The sequence below is a fragment of the Hydra viridissima genome, unplaced genomic scaffold (assembly GCF_058129835.1).
Source record: "Hydra viridissima isolate aposymbiotic clone 2 unplaced genomic scaffold, HvirCarnegie_v1 scaffold_14, whole genome shotgun sequence".
In the NCBI taxonomy this organism is placed as follows: Eukaryota; Metazoa; Cnidaria; class Hydrozoa; order Anthoathecata; family Hydridae; genus Hydra; species Hydra viridissima.
This window is the reverse complement of record NW_028324313.1, coordinates 4,452,404-4,478,604: the sequence shown is the minus strand read 5'-3', so window position 1 is coordinate 4,478,604 and position 26,201 is coordinate 4,452,404. Positions and strand designations below refer to the sequence as shown.

Here is a 26,201-nt window from a genome sequence, read left to right as displayed (position 1 = left end):
CATTATTATCATCTGATCCTGATGATTCAGCTTCTTCATTTTCACCATCCTCATCATTGATTAGTTCTTGTTGAGTTGTTTTCATTGCTGAACTTTTTTTCTTATAAAGAATATCACATATTGCAAGATGAATCCTATGCACACCCTGTAAAAATGACAATTAATACCAACTTCATGTCCCTTGGAAATCCTTTTAGGGGTAAATAGTATATCGGTACAAGGTTCACCACAAGAAATTTCAAAATCAAAAATGGCCGTCCGAGCGAGATATTCACATTCAAAGTTTTTGGTCCATAGTTCTCATTTTTGCAATATAGATATTGTCAAAACTTAACATGTTGTTTGTTTTTTTCTATATTGAGAAGCTTTTTATTGCTACTAGTAGAAACAGCAACCGTTTGCAACATTGGTACCACAATCATGTACTTGGCAGAGTGGATATACTAGGGTGTAAGTTTTAACCATATCATGAATTTAAGCCAAAGCATGAAACAGACAAATAAAGGTAACAAACTGAATTTTATTCTGGTCAATTCATTTCAGCATGTATAAAGAACACATTCTGATGCTACAATTTTTGTCATTCCAGATAAATTCACATGTTTACTGTTTAAGTCCACAACACATTGCAAAAGTTGAAGATTGTTATCACGATGAGTTTGGTCCCTTTTGAATGGCTGCCGATAATTAGTAAAGTTGGAATGCATTGCCTCGGTTGTTTGTTCACTAAAGAGTCCCAAAGAACAGTGATTTCTAGAAATGAACTGAGGAACATGATTGAAAAGAGCATAAACTTTCGGTGTCCCAGTTCTTGGAAGTTTTAAATGCCTCAATCTTTTGACTGTAATTGGCTTCCAAATGGTTTCAAAAACAGGCTAATACAACAGCATGAAGTGTTTGAAGTGCACCAGTGAACTTTGCCACATCTTGAGCTTTTCCATCGGTGCAAAAGACTCCAACAAAGCAAAATTTTTCAAAAGCTATTTGCTTTCCTTTCCGTTGAACTGACCCCCATGGTATGGTTGCATGCTAATGTGCAGCTTTAAAGGCCATTCTTTGGCACCTGGTCACATTTGAAGCAAGCCCTAGTACATGTGATTTACAACTCCCAACATGAGATACAGTTCCATGGGTAAATCAGATCAAGAATCAATTATGATTCATCTTCTGTAATGATTGGTGGGTGAACAACACTTTTGAACTCTCGGGCTTGTTTCACATTGCATCCTGTTAATTCAAAAGCTTTGAAGCATTTCTTGATGGAGCCTAATGTTCGGAGGGCACCAACATTGGCAAGATCTGTTGGTGCAATTTGACATCAGCAGCAAGGGAGGCTACTAAATTGTGCCTGGATTCCACAGATGATGTTGGCAATCTTCAGGTCACAAGAAACAACAAAAGGTAACTTGAAGAAGGCAAAGACTTTTAAACTTCTTCATGTGTATTTGCCTTTGATACATTCATTAGTTGCATTAAGTCCTTTTTTATTCTCAGGCTATTTAGTAGTGTCATTACAACTGAAAAAGGTCTAACAACCAAGACAGTGGGTTCTTCTCATTGGGTTAATTTAGCTAAATGTATTGATATAAATCAACATGAAGAAGGCCAAAACTTTTTTGATATTTTTATAAGTTTCAGCGCCATGACAATCTCATGGCAGCATAAATCAATCCCATGTGCAATGACAGTCAACCGTAACCATGCGCCTAGGATAGATCAGCACAGCCCTGGTTACAGTGGAACAATCTGGAAATTATGCGGACCTTGCTATCGCGATCTAGGCCTACCAAACCACTCGTGTCAGACGAGATCATCCTGATTTGCAACTATGTGGTGGTTTCATCACCTCTAGGACTTGAAAGGGTGAAAAAAACAGCAACTCCAAAATAGGGTTTTAGCGGATCAACCGCAAGGGCTCCTAACCTATTTGGAAAATCTTTGTCCCGGCTGTTTCATTTTTTTTTTCTTTTGTTCCTCAGTCTCTGTTCTTCCATGTTCCTCAGTTCATTTCTAGAAATCACTGTTCTTTGGGACTCTTTAGTGAACAAACAACCGAGGCAATGCATTCCAACTTTACTAATTATCGGCAGCCATTCAAAAGGGACCAAACTCATCGTGATAACAATCTTCAACTTTTTCAATGTGTTGTGGACTTAAACAGTAAACATGTGAATTTATCTGGAATGACAAAAATTGTAGCATCAGAATGTGTTCTTTATACATGCTGAAATGAATTGACCAGAATAAAATTCAGTTTGTTACCTTTATTTGTCTGTTTCATGCTTTGGCTTAAATTCATGATATGGTTAAAACTTACACCCTAGTATATCCACTCTGCCAAGTACATGATTGTGGTACCAATGTTGCAAACGGTTGCTGTTTCTACTAGTAGCAATAAAAAGCTTCTCAATATAGAAAAAAACAAACAACATGTTAAGTTTTGACAATATCTATATTGCAAAAATGAGAACTATGGACCAAAAACTTTGAATGTGAATATCTCGCTCGGACGGCCATTTTTGATTTTGAAATTTCTTGTGGTGAACCTTGTACCGATATACTATTTACCCCTAAAAGGATTTCCAAGGGACATGAAGTTGGTATTAATTGTCATTTTTACAGGGTGTGTATGGCAAAGTTGGTGGATAACTCCCATTTCTTGTCCCATTTTCTTCATAACTGATGCACCATCAGTGACACATCCAAAGATATCAATGGTCAAATTCATTCCAAATTCTTTCATTTTGTCAGTAACAACAATAACTGCTTTTTCTGAAGACATTGAACCATTCATTCTAATCATTTCAAGACCATAGTGACTTTAGTCTGAACAATGTACATTAAGACACAAGCATCTTCTAGTTCCACATGAAGTCCAATCATCAAGAGAAATTGAAAATCTTTCTCCATTTGCTGAAGCTCATGAGTAATTTTTAATTTCATTGAGTTTGCATAGTTCATAACAATTGTCTTTATAGCATGTCGATCATCAGGGATTTTTAGTCCTTGAGCTTTCTAACCATTTTTTACATCTTTACTATTGGCCAAAGTTGCAAAAGAGATATGATGTACAGCTGTTAAATGAGCTAATACCTCTTCAGCTTTGTTACCTAATTTATTAAAGTAGGTAGCAGAACTTGGCTGCATAGTATTTGAAGTTTTTGAAACAACTTTGGTTGGCAAAAGTTTATGTTTGTGCTCTAAATGATACAAGAAAATTGAAGTTGATGAATGGAAATTAGGTTCAACTGAACAATGTTTGCACTTGAATGTTTAATTGTCTTTACTTTCTGATAAAAAAATGATTTTAAAAATTATTTGATTAATTGTTTGGAAATTAATCAATTAAACAATTATATTTTTAAAATTGATTAATCAATGAATTGTTAATCATTTACCCACCCCTAATAGCAAATAAAACCAAAAGAAGAATGGAAATTGCCTGTAATTCTGTTGATGCTTCAGTTAATGTTCTACGAGCAGCTTTAGTTTCTTCTCTCTGTGCTTTAATTTGAGCATCATACATTGCAATATCAGAATGTAAACGGTCTACAGCTATAACAAGTTTGTTTACTAGAAAATCCTAAATGGAAAAATACCTTTAACAAATAATTTAACTAAACTCTTTTCTTTTTCAAAGTTTCAAAGAAAAAATTATAAATTATTGTAAAATTATAAATAATAACTGAAAATCATGCACATCATCAAAAATAAAATTTTGTTCAATAATGTACACATATAAACTTAAAAATCAGTAATGATGCACTAATTATACATAAAAATGACATAACTTTAATTTCTACAGCATAATTATATAAAATTGGATAATCAGTACCTGATCCTTTTTCAACTGCTGTGCTTTCAAAACTTCAGTTTCAGTTTTCTTCGATCCTCTCTTAAGAACGGATATGTTTGAACGAACATTATTTTTTACTGACTCAAGATTGAGAACCTTTGAAGTTGTGTTCTCAACTTCTGTTTGCAGCTCATTTGCTAAAGTTTACATTTCTCAATTCACAAAACAAGTATTTTAGAAGTATGCAGAAAATTTATGAGAACAACATATACACAAGATTTCTAATGTAAGTTAACTGAAAGTTAAATCATATAAACAGTTTTTGTTCCCAAGCCACTTAGTAATCTTCCTCTTTTATTAATTTTTCTGATTAAAGTGATTAATATTCAAATTTAAAAATTTTTTATTTAATTTACTTATTTCTAATTATCTGCTCATGTATAACACATAAATGGTATATAAACAATAAAATTTAGCAATTTTAAAATGCTTACAATCATAAGATTCAAACTATCTAAAAATCAACTTTTGCTACTTCCTATGATTCCCAATCTGTAGTGTTTATTTCATCAAACACATTGATAGATCATAATAATCTTCCCTCCAAACAAAATCCTAACAAATTTTCTTGATCATTTATACCGCATACTTTTCCGAAAATTGTAATAAAATTTTTTTTTGCTTTTCACTGGTAAAAACTGGTAAAATTTATTAGCTCCATAATGACATCAAATATTCTATCACTTTCCAAAATGGAATTACACAATCACAAGATCTTGTGAGAGGGTTAATTGGTGAATTTAATTCTTACAATACTTAAAAAAGCATCAGACAACAAAAATAACTTGTGCAACACATGTAAACCAGATCAGCTGAATAGAAAAATTTATTAGCATGAATGCTGATAGTTTAATAAAGTAAAATCAAATTCAGAAAATTATATTTCATCTCTTCCTTGCAAGAAAAAAGGAAGTACCTCATGTCAAGATTTACAATCTCAGCAGGGTAAAAAGATCATACTGTTGAAAATGTAAATACTAAATCAAATAGTCAAATGAAAAAAACAATCTTAATACATTTGAAAATGTTATTTCTTACATTGACAAGACTATTATACTATTAAACTTAAATTTGTGTTTAAGAGAAAAATAACAAATTTTTAAAAATTTGAGTAACTTTTTGTCTTTTAAAATTTTTTATTCAATTTACTTATGCTTAATCATCTTCTCATCCTCAGTATGCAAATGCTATTTAAACAGTAAAATTTTGCAATGGCAAGGTTCAAACTATTATTTATAAATCACATAGTAACTGTAACTGATTTATTTTTTTAGTCTATAGTAACTAGTTTTTAAGAAACTTTTTTAACACCTTGTTTAAATAAAGCTACACATTTATACAAAAAATACCACTTTTTTTTAAAATGAATTATAAAAAGTTATTAAAAAAATAGAATTTTTTCTTAGCAAAAAACAAATTTTTTTTATTGAAGAAAATTAATTCAATGAAAAATAATGATTACCTTTTTTACGCTGATTTTGAAGATTGTTTAATGTCTGCTTATACAAAGTTTTTGTCTCTGTTAGTCGTGTTTCAATTTGCTTGCGTAGATGTGAGCACTCATTAAATAAGTTATGACGCTTTTCTAAAACTATCTGTAGCTTAGCCAACTCCTGTTGTATGCCATATAAATCAACTCCTAAGTCTTCTCTATGCTTTTTTACATATGCTTGTTCTTCATTCTACACAAGAAATGCTAATTATATGCTTAAGTTATATATATATATATATATATACATATATATATAAACACACATACACACACACACACACATACATATATTATAGATTTGACCCTAAATACTCATTAATGAAATGACAACAAAGTCATATACTTTGTTTTGACATATTATATAAAAATTACTTTGTTTATGAAATCTTACACACATACTGTCTACATTTTTGCTATTTGATTTAACATGAGATGATTTTATCAATATTTTTATGTGCCCTAACTGACTTAAGGAAGTATAGATCTTGGTAATAGATCTTGGTAAGAAGCTTTTATTACAAAAAAATATTGCACCCATGGCTTAAAATAGGATATTAGGATGAAATAAGCATGCATCTTACAGTGCTTCTTTGTCTTATTTATTAATATAACTGAGAACAGAGTAGCAATATTTTTAGTGAGTAAATTTCTCTCATCATTAATTGACCTTAGCACATGGGACCTGGATTCATTAATACCACCATCTAAAAGTAAGAAAGCTCTATTAACTACCAGTATTCATCACTTTTTAACAACTTTTTTTAGTTTTGTTCCATAGAAGTGTACCAACACCTCAACTTTACTATTTCATTGCAGAATTAAATAGCATAGGAATATGGCTTTTCAAATTTTTTGTCCACAAACTGAAAAATGGTAAATTCACTCAACCTGCATGGCTGTGATATCACAATAGAGGATCTGCACTTTATTATTGAAATACTAATCATTAATTGCATTCCTAACAGTTTCTGGTTATTCTTTAAGAGATGAAGTAATCAACTTTGGTATGGTAATAAGTTGTTCCTTATTTCTATAGGAAACTACAATAATTTTTTACAATATTAAAACTACAACACATTTTTCTTTAATACCTCAAACATCAAGAGTTAGTAACAATTTACCACTCAATGAAGAGTAACAACTTCTGGCATGTTACTTTGAAAATCAACTTTAATGACTTTGGCACAGTTTTTTGTTTTTTTGTTCAAATTCATTGGATAGATGATTTCATTTAGCCAGTCATCTAACTTCCTTTACCTAAAGAAAATCATTAATATTTCTTCCTAGAAAGAAAATGGAGTCTCTCAAACTCAAATGAGACCTGTCTAAGTTGGTACAAATTTTGGAATAATAAAATCATTTCTACTCATTTTAGAATCATTTTGTGCTTTCAGTCAATAGTGACAAATGCACTTCTGAATTTTCAGCATTCCTATCTAAACTGGAAATAAAATCACTATCAATTGTACTGAAAAAGAACCTCATCTTACCTACTCCCCAATTTTTTTAAATCAACTCCAGCTAAGCAACCAGGCTTTCTCTATCACTGTAAAAGTTTTTATTTTCTACTTTTTTTTAAGTGTATCTGCATATGCAATATTAAACAGATTTGCAAAATTGCTTTTAAACATTTAAGATTTTCTTGACATCCTTTTGTAGGTCCCTTCAAAGTTGATAAATAACTAAAGGTTTTCAAAAAATTAGCTAAAACTTTTATTCTTCACCAAAGCAAGAACAGGCCAGCCATCAAAGATCAACAACCAGTTTAAAAACTCTACATTTAAAAAGCTAAAGTAAATACACAGATTTCAGACTTGAAAATTACATTAAGACCAAACTGTTTTTAAATGTGTTTACAGAATATTTATTTACTTGTTTAAGTAGTTATCCTGACCAGACTGGATAGAATAAAATTTTTGATCAATAAGGTCAATAATTAAAAAAAAAAATTTAACAGCAACAGTTAAACATAGAGGGGTTCTGTGATTATGCAAGGGTATTTGGCTCCTTTTAATGTAAGAAAACTAGTTTTCATCAATACAAAGTGACCAATATGTCTACAAGGGGATCCTCAAACAAAATCTACTCTCAAGTGCTAAACAATTAAACATAAATCCATTTCTGTTTTCAAATAGTTAATCTAAGAACACTGCAATGGTTGGCAGAAAACATTACTGAAGCTCTTGAATGACTGCTTTAATCTCTATACCTTATTCCAAGTGAACACCTGTAAAATTCTTTTAGGTTGAAAAACTAGAATGAAAAAATAAACAATCTAAATTACTTCAAGTCTGTCATTTAAAAAAATGGTATAATATCCTAACTGGCATTACTAAAAAATTGGTCAATTTTGTTTTGTATCCACTAAAGACCACTAAAGATTTTTCTTGTCTTGTGTAAAGTACTCATAGATAAATAATGCAATAAGTTAGTAATGTGACATAATAAAAAAACATTTTTGCATATCCATTACTTTGTCAAAGTTTACTGTATATGGCTAATTTACATTAGATTAATTTGCAGTCCCATAACTACAAGTTGTACATGATATAACTTAACAGTATGTCAGCATTATTATTTGTAAAGTAATTTTTGAAAAGATGTTAATTGTTGTTAACATTATAGTTGGTAGTTTTGAAAACTAATAAACTTTTTTTTTTATCTAACAGTAAACTTTTTTCTTTTTGGATAAAATAAGGAAGTTTATAGTGTATAAAATTGACTTAAAACAATACATTAACACAATTTCAATGAAAATTTAAACTTACTAACTCTTGAAGCTCTAAAGTTACTTTTCGGTCTAGTTTTAGAAGATGTTCTTTATATGCTTGTTGAAATCGTTTCATCAATGGCTGAAATTATTTAAAAACTTTAAATAGCAACTGAAATAGAAAAAAAAGAGAGAGAAAAAACTGTATTTGTAAATAAAAATTTACATGTTCAGGCTCCAGAACAATCAGATCACTGTTTGTTTCAATGCCAAGTTCATTGTTTTTGTCAACTGAATCACTTTTATTAATCGCATCCATACCACTATAATCACTATATTTAACATTTTCATTTTTGACTTCATCATTTTCATCATCATCAGATGTACCAAGAGCTAAACACATACACACATTATATATATATATATATATATATATATATATATATATATATATATATATATATATATATATATATATATATATATATATATATATATATATATATATAAATAAAGCTTATTCATTATTTTTAAGTATAATCGTTTTACAGATTATTACTCTCTATTCTTTTAGAAAAAGAGTAAGATTACAAAGAAAAATTAATAAGATGATTTCTTTTTATCTCAAACTGTCTTATCTATTTTGAATAACCTTAATACCTCTGCCTAACACATGTTATGGTATACTTTTACACTATCGATTAAAATTATTTTAGAAATTGAATAAAATTTATTATATATATGTAATGTATATTAGTCTTAATTTTTTTCTAGTATAAATAATAAATTGTAGATATAAACACTCATTTTTTGCATACTTAGCAACGAATTAGTTTCGAAGTTTTACAATATGAAATTACGTACTTTGTTTTTCGTTCATTTTTTTAACTTAATTTTTTTTTTCGGAACTAATATCTTGACGGGTATTTACTTTTGTGCACCAACATTTTCTCGAAAAAAACTATTGGATCTGCATCCTCTCTTCGTGGATTACATTCCTTGTATCCGTCATGTTTGTTTAGATATTTGTTATGGTATACAGTAGTTACGGTATCATTTTACTCTTAAGGCCGGTTTACATCACAAATATTTTTTTTTTGTAAATGCAAATGTAAGGGATCTAAAACATTCGTAAACAAACAAAAAAATGCCTCCGGTTGACTCATGGTATGTTTTTGCTTTTTATAAAAGTTATATATTATCACAATTTCTTTTTATATTGATAATTATTGATCTAAATGATTAATTTTTCTTATGTAAAACTGAAATAATGTAAGGGAGAGAACTAAGTTAAATGCACTTAGTAGAAGAGTCTAATGATCACTTTTTAAATTATAGAGAAATTTAGTAATTAGCATTCATTCTTAACCTACAGGAAAACCTCTCTAAATGATGCATGATAATGTTAATTAACTCTCATTAGTGATAGCCTTTTTATAGACTTCTTATAGGCTGGTAGTCGTACTTGCAATAAACTTTATTTAGTTGATCTCAATCTGTTTACTAGCTTTGTATTTACCACCAATATGAAATTTTGGCTTATTGAAAGTTATTGATTTGTTAATGTATTTATGTTTTGTGACTAAAAATATTTGAAATTATACATTTTTAGTAATCTATATTAAATTTGAAAATAATTTAATTAGTACAAAGAAAAAATAATAAGAAAGTTGAATTGTCCAATAGCTATAAGTTGCTATTGAGTTACTAGTGCATTTTTACAAATACTGTATATACCAGTGAATGATAGAATTTTGTAAAATTTATGCAATTTATAAATAGACTAATGTAAATATTCTCTTTAAATTTTATGAAAAAAAAAGTATTTACAATATTTACAATTAAAAAAAAAAAATAAACATTTTCACTATGTTTTTAAATCCAGGTCACATTTTTGACCTTTTCTAAATAACTAAAAACTAAAATTATACACATATATTTAAAGGTACTTCAAGTGCTTATATTTACAGCTTGATGATATTAACCATACCAATTTTCACAAGAGGTTAATTACAACACTCAACCTCACTACAGAAAAGTACTAAAAACAGAATATATAACATCTGTAAAAATCTAAATTTATCCAAAGCATATGCATAATTATCTATTCTGCAGTATTCCAGTTAATTAAAAAGTTAAAAATTCTGAGAAATTTAAATCAAATATCCATCTATTTTATCATGTAAAATACAATGTTTTTAAATTTTTAAAGTGTTTTTTTATAAAAAGATCATTTATTAGAAGCTATTTTATTGGTAGTTCTTTATTTAAAACTATTTTATTGGTAGCTTTTTTAGGCAGTACAGCTATTTAAATGAAAAGATTTTTCTTGACCATAAAAGAGTTGAGATCCCTGCTGCAATCTTTCTTTTGATTTTATATTTTATCCTAAACACAAGCATTAACACTTTGTTTTCCAGTTGACTTATTAAATTATTGACACTTCTCACAGTTGTGCATATTTTTTTAACAAAATTTAGAACTTTCCAATATTCCAAACCAACCAAGTTATAAAAATCTGCATAAAAATTCCTCTTTTTTGATGATTTATCTTACCTGAAGTTAACAAAGAGTTTTGGTAACAATGAGCTTTTAATAAATGTATGTTAATTTATAGCCCTTTTTTACCAAAATATTCTAAATGTTTGCAAAATAGTTTGCCATTTCAAAACTCACAATTACAATTTCAAAAATTATTGTGTTGACTTGTTAAAAATGATGATTGATAAATAAACACTTTGAAAAGTTATTTAAAAATGTGTAAATAAAAAATCTTAGCTAAAATTTTGAATTTCAAATGTAACTTTAAAACTAAGATTTAAAAAAAGGTCTTGTGATTAAAATTGTATAACTAATTTTTTTTAAAGAAAAGCATTTTTCACATTAGTTTTTTCTAAAAGTTGAGTTTTAAAATACCTTTCTCTCAAAGCTGTTTTTTTTTTTTTTTTTTTACCTAATCATGTCATTCAAAACAAGTAACCTGTTTATCTTCCATGAATTTAAAATGCATTAAGTTAGCGTTAATTCCACATCAATATATCTAAAAAAACCTAAAATGTCACTATGTATTACAGAATTGCTTAATTTTTAAAATTCTGAGAGAAATTATCACAACTAAAAAAATTAGAAAATTTGAACATCCTATTCTAAGTGGTTCTAAAGATATTGTTCTTTAAAGTTTACTAAACTGCAGTCTTGACCCCTTCTTGTTAATTTTGTATTTTTAACAATAACTTTATAAATAATTTCGCTGATTAGCTTAAACTTGATATCTAAGTATAATTGCAGTGGAATGAAAAACATAGCATTTTTAGTTTTAACACTCCAAGTTAAATTTTACCCAACTGATTTTCAATGATTTGTGACAAAAAAAACCCTGCATTCTGTAACCTGCATTAATATTAAAATCAATGTTATGATAACTAAGATTTAAAAAGTTTTTATGATTATTACATTGCATAGTGTAACAATCTGAAAAATAATTTATCTTAGTTATTATCAGATAAAAAGTTTTTAGATAATTAGCAATCTGAGTTTGAACTTCATACACAAAACAAGTGTCATGATCATTGTCCTCTGAAATAAAAAATTTTTTGTTCCAAGTGACATATTTCATTTTAATAAGTAAGTACTATTGGATGCAGGGTGAATTTAGTTTTGCTGTAATGGTAACTTTTGCTGAATAGAAGTAATTTTTCCAACTTTAAATTTTATCTTGAACAACAAACACATAGTTTATTGTAAGATCAAATGCAAAATTCTTTTTCTTTTTTTTTTTTTTCATTCATTTCTTTTAAACATTTTGCTTGGGACTTGGTTATGTAAGAGTGATGTAAGCTTGTCAGAAGCTTCACATAGCATTAGTTTGTAATCAATAGTTGTTTTTGATTGCATGATTAATTCAGTTATATCAGTAGTTTTCCATTGTTTAAAAGAGATTTCCTTAACGATAGCAAAGTCAAATAGTTCTAAATCCAAAAAAACTTTGGGACTTATGAATCGTCCACTCATTATTAATTAAGTTGCATATGAGCCTTAAAATCAATTTTTTGTTAATTCCTATTTGATTGCATTTGTTAACACAAACTGAATATTTTCCAGATGACCCTCCTGTAACACATTTTTAGACTACAAAACTTGGAAAAAACATTATACAACTTTGCAAAGTTTGCTAGGAAAAGATGTTTTTATGTATGCTGGTTTATGCTAATACTCATGTAGCCTTTTTTCCTGCAATTTTTCTTATAAACTTGTCATCTTGATAAAAATCCGCTACTCTTTTTAATGTTGCTTCAGTTAACATTTCTCCTTTTTTCTTTTCAAGAATTTATCAATTCAAGATATTGAATTGATAAATGCTGTACAAGTCTGCATGTCTTCCTTGTGAATTTACTTAAAGACACGACTTACATTGTTTAATTTCAGATCTTAATTATGAATCCAATAAATTTATTTTACAGAACATCTTTTTTTAATTTTATTAAAATAGCAGCAAAGATAAAATCTCTGTTAGCAATTATACCACTTCATAAGTTTTTTAAAAGTAATTTGGATGCCAAAGTATAAACAGGCCATGGCGATACCACCAGGCTAAATTGATGTGGAATTACCTTTTAATGAAACAAATTAACTGTTGTTACCCTGTCAACTGTTGTTCTTGAACAAAATGAAATTTGAAAGACACTCATATAACATTCATCTTAAAATAGATTGCTTTAATATATTAGTTGGTATTATCTAATGTATTATGCTAACATATTTTACTTAATTAGTTTTAAAAAAAACCTTATTTGGATGCTAAAAATATACGCACCATAAAGACAGTAGAAAAAAAAGTTATGCTTATAAGTTAACTTTGCTAAAAAAAAGTTCATGAACTTTTCTGCAACACTACTGAATTGTTTTGAAGCTGTCTTATACTACTGATATCCTAAAGTGTCCCCCCACCCCACCCCCCTTTACGCATTTAGTTTGTGTATATCTAATTATAGATATCTAGATATAAGGTTTACAAAGGTGAAGTAAAATAGGTAGATTAACAACAAATCTTATGTACTATACTTTTGTAGATAATTATTGAAATGTATTTCAATAATTTCAATAGTTGATATATATCAATAACATGGCCTAAAATAAGCATATAACCATCACAATTCTCAATTACATTTTGCATGTTGGCAATAAGTTTTTTTTCAGCAATCATTTAGTATTATTGTTTCAGTAATTCATTTAAAAAGCATATATATTAAGGGTACTTTGAGAGGTGTTAGTTTAATGATTTAGGCAGCCTTTACAACCGATTAAAAAATCTTTTTTATTCAATACCAAATAGAATTATAGAAGTAATTAAAAAAATGGTTAACCAACTCACTTTTAATTGAGAAAAATAACAATTAAAACAAAAATCTTTACTTTTTTAAATACTAAATGTTTTTAATATTCCAATTTATTTTATGTGTATTGTAATTAGGTATATTCTAACTATGTTACCATTTTTATGAATTGTTGTTATTAAGAACTGAAACTGATGTGGTCTTAAAGTTTTGCAGTCTATTTAATTGCTAGATGGTTATGCTTTTATTTTAAGGCTGAAAAAATAAGTTTATTATAGTTCTTATTATATAAAATATTATATTTTTTAATTAAATAAAGCCATTTAAAGACATATTTTGTACAAATATTTACCTCCTCCCTATTGTAGAAGGGGGGGATAACAAAAGTATGAAATATTTTCATGATAAGATTTTTAACTTATGTTGATTTGAGTCCTGAACAAGTTGCATTGCAACATATGCTTATTCTAAGATAAAAATTTTTTTGCTTATGACCTTTTATGACCTTAATTGAATCCGTTTTATGAGCTTGTTTGGTTTTTCTTCTAGGCAGCAAGATTACAATGGAGCAAGCCAAGTTGGGCAGGAAATTATGGAGCTTATAAATGAAAGAAATTCACTTCAACGAACTGGTTCAAGAAATTCTACACAAGTAATTGTTTAAATTAGTTTGGATAAAATTTTTTTAAAAATGTTTTAATTAAATTCAAACAAGTTTAATAAATATCTAATAAAAATTTTTATACTAAAATTCTAAAATACTTAGCTTTTTAATAAAGTAAATGTATTTGAACAAAAATTTGTTAGAGTAAATTTGTTAAGCAAATTAATCAGAAATGATATCACTAAAAAAAATGTTTCTTTTGAAAGATATTGGTTGCTTTTCTTTTTTGGAAGAAAATGGCTGCTTATTCTTTTATGAAAGAAAATGGTTACTTATTCTTGCACATTTGGTTTTAATTAAAAAGTTTGGAAAATCCACGTAAGATATCACTTAATTCAATTGCTAGTTTATAATCTAAAACAGTTTTATAAATGGTATACTGAAAAAAATCACTCCAGTGATCTGGCTAATTTTTTTGTCTCCACATTTGTTTTTATAGAGGCAGGTTTCATTGCAGTTGACATGCTAGAAATGAAATCAATATAATTACTAGCAATTAAACTCATGTGTTATTATTAAGGACTCAATATACAAGAAGTCTAATTTTTAAAAAAAATTTTTTTAAACACTATGTTCTCTTAACAATTTCAGAGATAAAGATTTTAAATATGGGCTTATGCATAAGAAAGAAACTTGTTCTTTTAGGGGAAAAAAATTTTTACTCTAAAATCATCCTGCAAAAAGATACTAATATATCTCCTTTTTTTTTTTTCTTCCAATTATATTGTAATATTTACATGTTTTATCTATTAAATATAAGAATTGTGGCTCAGGATGTTGAAACAGTATTTTATTCTACAGTCTGACCCATATCCCATAAACTTTTACCCAATTACATTTTTTGTAACCAGTTTCAGTAAAAATGGTTATATTTCAGTAATGTTCAGTAATGTTTAAGAAAATACAATTTTGGAATACTTTTTATTTTGTTTTAATTTTTATTATTTACTGACATTTGGAGCAATTTTGATTTTCCATATGATGTGAAAAGTTGTTAACTTTTCTTCCAAATTGTGAATCCCACTAAAATGTAAAAAGTTGGTAAAAATATAAGAAAAAGGAAATTCAAATGGGAAGTTTATATTTAAATATCCTCATTTCAAGATTAATTTAAAATTGTTTATATAATGAAGTACTAACATGCTTAGAATTGCTTATAAAATTAAGTACTAGCATGATTAGAATTAAAAAATATATTTAATTAATAAAAGCAAAAACCAAAAAAATAGTTGAAAGAAGACTTTTTCTTTCATAAAAAAAAAACCTGTTTTATAAAAGTTAATGTTTTTTTCACTGGGGTACTGAAATAAACCCATCCTATAAAAGAATGTTTTATTTTATGATCAGGTTTTGCATTTAAACTTTAGATTCAATCTGCAATCCGTGTGAAGATATCTGATTTCTCCAACATGATTAAGTCAATGAAAATGCAATTATTGAGATCCGCTTCTTCCAATGTTATGTATCTTTTACAAAATAGTTATTGAACTTTAATTTTTAACACATAAATCTAATATTTTATTGTTGATTTATTTGGTACAAATTGTTTTTAGGATATTTTACATGAAAAAATTTTGGCTAGTGTTGTCATTTTCTGCTTTTTATTGATTAACATTTATTTTTTATATATCTTTTAAATTCTAAGTAGACTTGCTTAAGATAATTTAAGAACATTTTCCTGTTAAAAATTTTAAGTAATAGTCCTTGTTAAAAATCTGGAGTGAGGCTTAACTCTGTTGGTAGTAATTCAAGAGAGATGGAGAGGCGACAGAACCAAATTGATTCCCTGATTACCAAGTAAGTTATTTCAGTTTAATCTTTGTTTCTAAGTTTGAATAGTTTTAGGCCTAATCTTATTTACATTTTGTTGTGGAAGATTGTTCTGTTTGTTTATATTTTGTCATTTAAAGTTGTTGCACTTGCTTAAAATTTGTTGCTGTTTCTTAAATCTCTTTTAAATGGCGAAATTTTTTTTGTACTTCTTTAGATGTAGGAATTAAGTAAGGAACAAATAAAGTGATCAAGTAAACCCTATTTTTTACAGTTTCTTACCTTGTTATTTTTTAAAATATTTTATAATACAGAGAGAAGCAGATAACTCAAGCTTTTAAGCAATCATTTCCTAACAACACTTCAAGGTTCGGTTTTTTTAAGTTTTTTTATTCTTTAGGAGCATTAGCAAAACTCTCATTGTTTTATTTTTTTACAGATTTATTTTTTTACAGATGCTTAAAATATGTAAATGTATATAAATACATGTAAGATCTTAAATAATTTTTAACAGCACCAAGTTTTAACAGTAGGTGACATTAAAAGTTAGTATTTATTTAGAGGTGGTGTCTTAAATGATGGTTACGATAATGGGAATACTGACTCATGGACACCAGTGCCTCCTTCTCGCAATTACACAGAAGATGAGTTGACACATGATAATTTTTATCAACAACAAACAAAAATTATTGAAGGTTACTTTTAAATTTTAAATTTTCTTTTTCTATTTCAAATTTTGTTTTCTTAAATTTTGTTTCAATTTTGTAGAACAAGATCGAGGTTTAGAGGCACTTTCTAAAGTGATTGAAAGGCAAAAATTGATGGGGAAAAGTATTGGAAATGAGCTAGATTACCACAATGGTACAATTTTTAAAACTTTTTTGTAAGATTAATGAATTTCTTGAAAAACAATTTGTTTTTATAACAGAATAAAACCTCAAACAAAACTTCAATGTAATTATTATACAAAGTTCTTATTTAGATTATACATTTTAAGCCAAATGTTTTTGGGATGTTTAAATTATAGGAGTCAGGGGGGTTAGACTCCTTCACCTTTTTATATGAGAGAATCACAATGAAAGAATCACAATGGCTTTGAACCCCTCCACTTTTTTAGTGTTGTATATTATTTCATACTTTGAAATATTCAATAATATTTTTAAATTTGATCTAAAAGATACAATAATAATAGTTTAGAATTTATTTTAAAGGGTGTAAATTATAAGTTCTAATTATGTTATAAGAATTAAAATAAAAATATAACTTTTTATTTGAATTCTTATAAGACAGTTAGAACTTATTTACAAATATTTTGCTGAATACCCTTCAAACCTCTAACAAAATGAGTTTCTCATTGAACCTCTGTAGAAATAAAAGAATACTTGCTTTAGTTTCACGCCTAGTTTTTCTTTTAATATAAAATATCTTATAGAGTTAATTGATGATATTCAAGACCGCGTGGAGGGTACCAATCAAAAATTAATCCGAACAGAAGGTCACGTAAAGAAAGTGACGAAGAAAACCGGAAGTTGTGGTAATTTTTATTCTTTAATTAATGTTAACTTTTGAGAAAATTATGCTACAAATCATTTTAATATAAAATAATATTTTAATAAAAAAGCATAAACAAAAACTTATTAGAATAATTGGGTCCGTTATTTGAGATTGTCACCCTCCACACTTTGAGAGCAAATAAATAAAAACCATAACAGAGGTTGACATTTGCAAAAAATGCGCACCACTTTTCTACTATTAAGTATGTTAAGTTTGAATATTCTTTTTTATGAGATTGTTTTGTTTTGTTTTTTTAAGTAATTTTATTTAGAGTGACATTTGTAACGCTTACTATTTACTGGTCTGATTTTAATGTCTTTATGTGTAGTTCTAAGACAACTGGTTGGTTCTAAAAAACACTTCTTGGGTGTTTTTAGGACATAATTATCTTGATTTATGCTATAAATAAAATCAGACATTAATGTTGCTGAAAGAAGATATTTTATCTTTTTATGATGTTACAAACCGCAATGGTTAAAGAAACCTTCTCAATACTTAGTAATTCTCATCACCTTTCATTTCTCAACACAAATCTAGCATTTATTTGAGATTAGCGAATCGAAAAAGAGTTAATAAGAGATATAGTTGGCATGTTATATAGTAAATTGGAGGGTCAACAATTATCAATTGTTACTTTTGATTGTGTGCTAAAGGAAATTTGGGTTATTTCTGTTTTTAAGTTACTCTGTTAAATTATTTTTTTTAAATGCTTTTTTTTAAATAAGTCTGTTCCCTTCAATTCTTTTATTGGTGTCAGTGCTTGTGAACTTTGGTGACTTCTCACTCTATTTTTAAGCAAAAAAGTATTTTACTTGTCCAGCTAAAATCAGATATAAAAACAAATATTTGAATGTTATCAATCCATCAATCACAGGTATTTTAATATGAAGAATTCTACCAAAAAATCATCTTCATTACACATCTAGTGTTATTCGCTTTATCCAATTTAAAATGTCAACGATTGGAACATCAGAGTAAGTTGTGTATGCAATATAGATTTTTTATGTAATACAGTTTTAATGAATTATTCTTTTATTTTATTGACACATGTTTTGTTCTGTTATAAAGTTAAACTTGATTTGAGTATTAAATCGATCTCCAGCAAATTTTGTTTAAAAATTTAACTAAATAAGCAGAAAGTCATGGATTTATCAATTGTAATAGTCTTTACTTTAGTGTTGATATGCTGTCATTTGATTGGTTGTTTTAGACTTGAACTATTGAAAGTGAATCTTTAGTTTAGTTTTTTTTCGTCTTTTTTAGTTTTTGAAAAATTTATAATGTAGAATGGAAGCTTATGAAGAGCTTGTTTAACTCGCTTGATGATCATAGCATATTGAAAGATATTTATTTGGCCTGTTTTATTAAAATACCAATTCACACAAAATCATATATTTTAAAATACCAGTTCACGTTAAAATCATATATTTTAAAATAGCAATTAACGCTAATATCATATATTTTGAAATATTCAATTACTAATCTAATCTCTTATCTAATAATCTTTTATTGAAATTTTATTGACAATGAAGGATTGACTTTTTCCTTAAAAAGCTTGTTTTTTTTAGTCGTATTTCACTCGTGGAGCGGCCCCATTTAAAAACTCCTTGATTTACTTATTCTTATTTTTATCATTCTTTATATTCTTTTTTTTTTTTTTTTTTTTTTTTTTTCTTTACAGCTTTGATTGTCCTGGTGATTTTATTATTGATTGCTATCTTGGTAGTGGCTGTTGTACCTAAATGACATTCTTACATTCGAAGTATTTAAATAATTTTACCTCGATTGGAAGCCGTATATTGACCTTTTTTTATTACAATAAAAAAAAATTATAAATTGATGCAGTGTTGACTTTTTAAACTTTTTGAAGTATTCTAATTTGTGTTGAGTGGATTGATAACAACAACTAAAGAAAAACCGATGCAACTCATTTGCTCGGAAGATAAAAGGCGGATCTCCTTTACTCGGAAGATAAACAGGGAACCAAAAAGATAATCGAAGAAAACGTTCTCTTAAATAGAAATATTTTATTACTTGATTAGAAATTCCTAAAATTGTAGATAAAGTGAAAGTCTGGTGTTAGTCTATTGCTCGGTTTCTGAAAATTGTTAATTGAAGACATTACTAAATGATTCTTTAGATAATTAATATTTATTTTGTAATAAACTTTAAAAATTGCATGCTGTCTTTTATACTATCTGCACAAAAACTTCAAACCGTAGTTAAAAATCTACCTCTCTCTTAATGCCGTGCGTCTATCTCATGGGTGGGTACGCATGAGGTTAATGAGTGCCGTGTTCCAGTTTTTCATACATTACAAAGAGCCACAATTACAAAATATTTAATATACAAATTCAAAATATTACTAACTTATTAAATTTATAAAAACTCAGTAAAAAAACAAATAGTTAAAAAGAATTTAAATTTTCAATACCAACCGAATATCACTAGGAAACCGGACATCCGCTAAGAAATCTCTTTTTTCACAGTTATAAATTAAATAAATTCTTAGAAGACTTATTTTGTTCTAATTGAAGAGCTTATTTCTGACAGCCGCATTTTCGTTGAGCCTAATCGTGGAAGTATAAAAGCAGGAAGTCTTAAACTATAGAAATAAACTCAAACTATGCGTGTTATTCCTTTTCATAAAATAAAATAGATCTGGAAGCATTTCTGTTACTTAAATCATTTATCGTTAATCTGCTGTGTGCACTAATTTCGATAATAATTGTATAACTCGGTTTGAAAAAACAAAAATACTTCAAAAAGAGTCCTCCTATTTAATGGTGTTATTTTTTTGTGTTTTTTTTTTTCTTTAATATATTATTTTAGAAAAAAAAAAGTAACCAGAATTAAAATTTTTTATCGCTGGCATCCAGAGAAATTAGCATTATAAGTTACTCTCTCACTTAAAGTGAGCAAAAGGCAGCCATCTTATTACCATCAAAACTTATATTGAAAACGAACCAATTCCCTTTTAAAACCAAATGAATCCATTTATGCATGTATTAACTTAAGAAATTAAACAAAAAATTAAAAAATATCAATTCATATTTTTACAATTCATCACAGAAAATTTCACAGTAACAAATATTTCAAAAAAATTTTTAATTGTCACTCAAATTTAAAATAACAGTTTGCTTCAAAAAGAAACCAAAGGAATTTCCCAGTTTTAAAAAAATAAGGTTTTGGACAAGTTAAAAATATGACTAATGTTTGAAAAGCTGAAATTTTCCTTAAACCAAAAGTTTGTAATTAGAAATTCAATATGATAAATAAGTATAATTGTATTGTAAATGGCACAAGTCATTAAAATAATTACTTTGTGTTCTCTTTGGTTTTAACAAAAACCACATGGTAAAAAGGAGACAATTCAAGAATTTCGTTACAATAAATAAATAAATTATTTTATAATAATTTCGTTACAATAGATAAATTATTTTATAATAATTTTGTTACAATAGATAAATAAATTATTTCATTATAAATTCGTTACAATAAATAAATTATTTTATAATAATTTTGTTACAATAAATTAATAAATTCTTGAATTGTCTCCTTTAACTACTTTTTCAAAATTTTCAATAAATGCTGTGAAAAAATATTAAAATATCGATCTTTTAACGAAATTTCAACCGTGAAAATAAAATTTGGCCATACATTTACTAATTCCTGGATCCGCACCTAATTTTTGTCTTTCACTTGATGGCATGTTTATCTTGATTAAAGCATCTTGTGAAATGTTGCGAGAATCACAAACCTCACAAATGATTCAATGTTTTAAAAAAAATTTAATTTTTTCCACTATCTCTTTACTTTTTTTAATTGAAAAAAATGCTTCAGACTGATTTGAGAAACTTATTTTGAAAATAACTTTCAATTTCACTGGCTTTGGGTGAAAAAATTTTAAGGTATGTTGCTAATTTTCTCACGTTGTTATTTGAGAGGTTAGTTGCTTGTTGAATGCTGAACATTTCAGAAACGGGATTTTCTTTTTTATGAATCTGATTTTGGAAAAGTTGAAGAACAAGTTTGAACAAAGAGTTTTGGCCCTGAAATTTGGCGCAAGATTTTGGTCCCATTAGAAGATACTTCCTTTCCATTTATAATTAGGTTTGTAAATTTTTCTGCTGAGTATAGAAATTGCTCAAAAAAAAAGAAACCAAGTTTTAAGTTTGGGTAGAAACATTTGCATCTGTGTGGTTGTTTTCTTGCTACCTGGCATTGTGTGCAGATTTTTTTACTTAAATTGTCAGTTTGTTGAGGCTTTCTTTTCGGCATTTTTTTTCTTTTTTTTTTTTTTTTTTTTTTTTTTCATTACTTTTGATGAGGTAAAGATTGATTGCTTCAAAAGATAATCTTGCTGTTTTACAAATAATGCAGCAATATGACAGGGGCATGTTACTGCATCATTTGCAAACACAGCAAGATCATCTTTTAGATTCTAGTAATTGATCTCAGGAATATATATCAAATATTCCTGAGAACAATATTATACATTATCAAGAAACCAGTTTATTACAGGTCTTGTTATAATTTACAAATTCAATCATTAATGAATACTTTAGTAACAACTTACAATGAGACCATAAAATGCATCCTTGTAAAACTAATAAAGTTGCTGACAAAATTGTTTCAGCAGAAAAATAATTTCAGCAGAGTATCGAGCATGACAAACTTAAATGTTAACAGTTTAAAAATATTATACGGAGGTAAATGAGAATTGTTTCTTCATTTAATTTTATATGTAAGTATTAAAAAGCAGTTTGTCCTGCCAAAGAATAAAAAAAATAAAAAATCGTGAAACAAAAACATATATTTGTGAAAAGATACGGATTTTGATATGAAAAGATACGGATCTTGATATAAAAAGCCACGACGGAAAATTGTGATGGGAGTTCCATCACAGCGGAAAACTGTGATGGGAGTTTTCCTTTTCTTTTTTTTTTCCTTTTTCTTTTTTTTTTTTTTTCTTTTTTTTTTTTTCATGTTAAAAAAAAAATCGTTTCCTTTTTTTTCGCTATTAAAATATTCGCAGACTGATTAGAGTAGCATGAGAAAGCACATTTAAAAAGTTTTATTACTTAAATGTGTTTTATTTCAGTTACATAAAGTTTTATTTCAGTTACTTAAATGTGTTTTATTCTGTGTAACTTAAGCTTGGTTTCCAATAGTTGTAGAAATGTCGTACAACAGTTGCACAACAACTTTGTTTTATAATGGAAACATTTTCTAGTATAAGTTGCACAACTTAACGTCGGTTGTACAACAAATTTTATGTTGTGCAACTACGGTTGTGTGTTTTGAAAAAAATCTATTTCTGCAACAGTATTTTGCTTTTTATGCAAAACGCGCAGCTTATTTTTTTAATGGAAACCACACAATAACTGTTGTAGAACAACAAAGTTTACAAAAATCGCCATTTTTTTTTACAAAGCATGGCGACGCACAGTGGAAAATTGTAGAGCAACAGCATATCATAAATGTTTTTTACTAATGTCGCTACTATCATTATATTTCAATTTTATTTAATAGTTTAATAGTCAATCATTACTATAATGCAGGAATTTCACATAATTTTATGTAAAAATAAAAGATTTGAAGCCCTACTGTTTATTACTTTTGCGGATGTTCATTTCAAACCTGTTCGCTTCATCACTTTAAAAGTGAATTTTCTATAAAACTTTCTAGGAATAAGTATAAAGTATTATACATTTTTGAAAAGCTCATGTTATGGAGATTTTAAGAAAATTATACATTTTTACTTATATGGTTCAGTTTAGGAGTAATTATTTGAACAATAAAATAAATGAAAAAAAATAATATTTTTCAAGTTCACTGAGACTTTTGGTAGTTACCCACGCTTCCCCACGCTTTACATTTAATGTAGTATTGTAGCCTAGGTTTTTATTAAAAACATGTATAAGAATGAGTTGCAGAAACGTGCGGTTTCCGAAATTATCGAGAAAAGAGTGATAAAAGTAAAAAAACAGAAAACCGCTTTTTATCGTGGTTTCAAATTTTGTTCATTTATAACAATAGCTTGGTATATGTTTTTTAATTTATTATCAATTTTTTATTGATACCATGGCATTCTTTTATTTTTGCACTCATTTTGTGGTGAATGTACACTGCCAATATATAAAGAGTTGAAACATTTATATCAGTATAAGAAACTCACAGTGGAAATTAAACCGACTTGTTTGACTATTGAATATTACTTAAGTTACTTTTGTGACTTGTTAAAATGACAACTTTTAAGTGTTTGAAATGTAAATTATTGCTTTCCTATATTGATGGAGGAATGACAGTTGAGGCACTGTCAACAATTTTAAAAGAAAATTATCAACTTTCTGAGGACAACTTGTGTTTCATCATTAGTGGTATTTAAAGGCACATTATTCCGTCTTTTAATAAACGATGGAGCATATCTTTAATACATATCTTCAGGCGTTGCGTTCAATAGGAGAAGAAGCAGAAGCAGAACTTGTGGAATCATTAAGGATTGCTGATAAAGACAAAAAAAAATTAATATCGAGTTTTATGGAAAACGCAAGCCAGAAAAATATGCTAACTGATGAAGAAGCACTCAGCGTGTTTATTGATTTAGATTTAACAAAAGCACAATATTTGTATATGAGGAAGGTGACAAATGAACGAAACTGTTCCATATTCCCACCATATTGTAAAATTCAAGAAATTAAACAGACCTGCTATCCACCATCTTCTGCAATAGAAATTACGAACACACATGCGAAAATTCTGGAACTGCAAGATTTATTGGATCACACTGTAGCTAGAATTTTGACCATAGATTCTCTGTACAGTATTGAATTCAAGCATTTGCTTTCATATAGTAAATGGGGCTGTGATGGTTCCTCTGGCCAAAGCCAATACAAGCAGAAACTTCCAGAGGAATCTGAACTTATTTCTTATGCAAATTTGTTTACTAGTTCTTTGGTGCCTATCAAACTAATTGATAAAGTAACTGGCGCAGTTGTTTGGCAAAATCCGGCACCTTCATATGTTCGTTTTTGTCGACCTATATGCATTGAATTTTGCAAAGAGACTTCCAAGAAAACTAAAGCCATTGTAGATGAAGTAAAGAGCCAAATAAACTCTTTGCGTGAAATGTGCAAGAACTTGATGAAGATACTCTGCAGCTTTTGAAAGTCAACGAACTGATTTCAGGAACTGAAAGTCCCTAAGTAGTTATGATATAGTACCTTTAAGGTGGTACCAGGGTAAAAAACGGCTATTTTTGATAAAATTTTGAAAAATACCAAAATTAATGTTTTGAATTCTTAAATCTACCTATTTCAATATGCGTTTTGCAAAAAGTCAAAAATCTTCTTAATTTTAATCAAATTTGGCCTTTTTTTAAAGAGCAGTTTGGTTCTTGCTTCATAACAACGACCTTAGAAACGCTTTTTATCTCGCTAAATCTCAATTTTTCAGAAAAAATAACTTTTCATAGAAAATAGATAATGGGCTGAAATTTTGCAGATTTAAAGATGAACATATTACGAATGTTGTCTATGAAGCAAATTTTTGTTATTTTTTATTTAAAACTCATTTTTATCATGCTTTTGTCCCAAACTTCCCTTGATTTTATATCTTAAAGTTCGAATGTCAACCTGGTAAAATTAAAAATGTTTTAAAAAATTCTGTTTCATAGACAACATTCTAAATACATTAAAGAATTCATGTTCAAATTTTCAAGCAGTTTTGACTCTTTTTGAGTTAGTTATATTAGATGAAAGAATAAGAAGGTTTGGGGGTAAAATAACACTAATTATGCGCATAATTAATGACGTTATCACTAAAATTTTTTTATTTGGCTACTGTTTTATATATATTTTTTGTTCATTAATAGAAAAGAGCTAAAGTCTATTAATAGTTTTCAATTTCTTGTTAAAAAGTTACCTTTACCCTGGTACCACCTTAATATACCTATACATTATTTCATAAAAACAACTATTTAAAAATTGTTATTAAGAAACTGTCTTAAATATTTCTATAATTAGTAGGTAAGCACTTTATGTATTTTTCGTAGTTTTTAATAATTTTAAGGTATTTTCATATATTTGTAAAGCATTGTGTTAAAGTGTAAATTAACTAACTGCCAATTTTGAAGTTTTTGATTTTTATTTATTTTTAATATTGTATTACAAAAAATTCTTATAAAGAGTATTTCACAAGAAGCGTCATATACTACTTTACATTTGTGCAAAATTTCAAATCTCTATTTTTAGTAACAAAAAAGTTATCGATTTTTGGTCCGAAACACACCTTTATTTTCCACTGTGCGACGGCTCCATCTTGTGTGTTAGAAAAAATCTCTAAGGCAGATTTTATGAACGAAGTTCAAAAACTTCCAGTTTTGATGACGTAAGGAATTTAAAGACAAATAGAAAAAGAAAATGGCATGGGAAGAAATTGGTCGTCTGTCAAACTTATCTGCTAATCAAGCGAAAGAATAATGTAAAAGCATTCGAAGTAGTTATGGAAGGTGGCTGAAATCAAAAAGAAATATCCCATCAGGTTCTGGAAGGAATTCAGTTCCACCTCAGTTTCTTCAGCTCGATTGGCTAAATACTTTTATAGAACATCGTGAAACAACATCGAATATTTGTTCACCTTCTGATTCCAGATTAGAAACAAAGAATTTGGAGAAAAACGTTGAGATGGTTTGTGAGCAAATAGAAAATATTCATTATCCAAGGAGCTAAATCATCATTTATCTGAAGATGAGACTGAAAAAAACGATTATATAAAATCATGCTGTAAAATCCTTTGTAGTTGCAAAAATAAGAACCTAA

The 26,201-nt window shown here is 27.7% G+C and overlaps 3 protein-coding genes across 9 annotated transcripts in view; 1 reads left to right on the top strand and 2 right to left on the bottom strand.

Moving 5' to 3' along the window:
• The window catches only part of LOC149878941 (uncharacterized), a 4,386-nt gene extending 1,186 nt beyond the window's left edge, over nucleotides 1-3,200 (bottom strand). Inside the window, exon 1 of the mRNA XM_090072098.1 lies at nucleotides 3,111-3,200. The gene's annotated coding sequence lies outside the window, so the exon portion shown is untranslated. The remainder of the gene's footprint in view (nucleotides 1-3,110) is intronic.
• The window catches only part of LOC145192823 (coiled-coil domain-containing protein 40-like), a 25,143-nt gene extending 5,359 nt beyond the window's left edge, over nucleotides 1-19,784 (bottom strand). For 2 of the 6 annotated variants that reach the window (XR_016446974.1, XM_090072092.1), the window contains exons 1-6: nucleotides 8,923-9,096; nucleotides 8,285-8,451; nucleotides 8,117-8,200; nucleotides 5,319-5,538; nucleotides 3,836-3,993; nucleotides 3,443-3,583 (exon numbers count right to left, since the gene is read on the bottom strand). Coding sequence is in view for 4 of the 6 variants with exons in the window: in XM_090072092.1 (XP_089928218.1) it covers nucleotides 3,443-3,583; nucleotides 3,836-3,993; nucleotides 5,319-5,538; nucleotides 8,117-8,200; nucleotides 8,285-8,451; nucleotides 8,923-8,938 (786 nt within the window). In the remaining 2 variants the exon portion in view is untranslated. Of the gene's footprint in view, nucleotides 1-3,442; nucleotides 3,584-3,835; nucleotides 3,994-5,318; nucleotides 5,539-6,469; nucleotides 6,606-8,116; nucleotides 8,201-8,284; nucleotides 8,452-8,922; nucleotides 9,097-19,613 lie in introns of those variants that run through there. The other 4 variants (XR_016446975.1, XM_090072095.1, XM_090072094.1 and 1 more) reach the window with 4 other exon arrangements.
• On the top strand, nucleotides 9,005-26,201 carry LOC149878940 (syntaxin-8-like). 2 transcript variants are annotated; one of them, XM_090072096.1, is made up of 9 exons: nucleotides 9,005-9,225; nucleotides 13,941-14,043; nucleotides 15,423-15,517; nucleotides 15,799-15,852; nucleotides 16,140-16,193; nucleotides 16,387-16,520; nucleotides 16,594-16,686; nucleotides 17,258-17,359; nucleotides 25,635-26,201. In XM_090072096.1, exons 1-9 carry the CDS (start codon nucleotides 9,206-9,208, stop codon nucleotides 25,772-25,774), a joined length of 795 nt encoding a protein of 264 aa, XP_089928222.1. In that variant the 5' UTR covers nucleotides 9,005-9,205; the 3' UTR covers nucleotides 25,775-26,201. The 2 variants fall into 2 exon arrangements, with proteins under 2 accessions (XP_089928222.1, XP_089928223.1); XM_090072097.1 differs by lacking the exon at nucleotides 25,635-26,201 and adding an exon at nucleotides 19,061-19,557.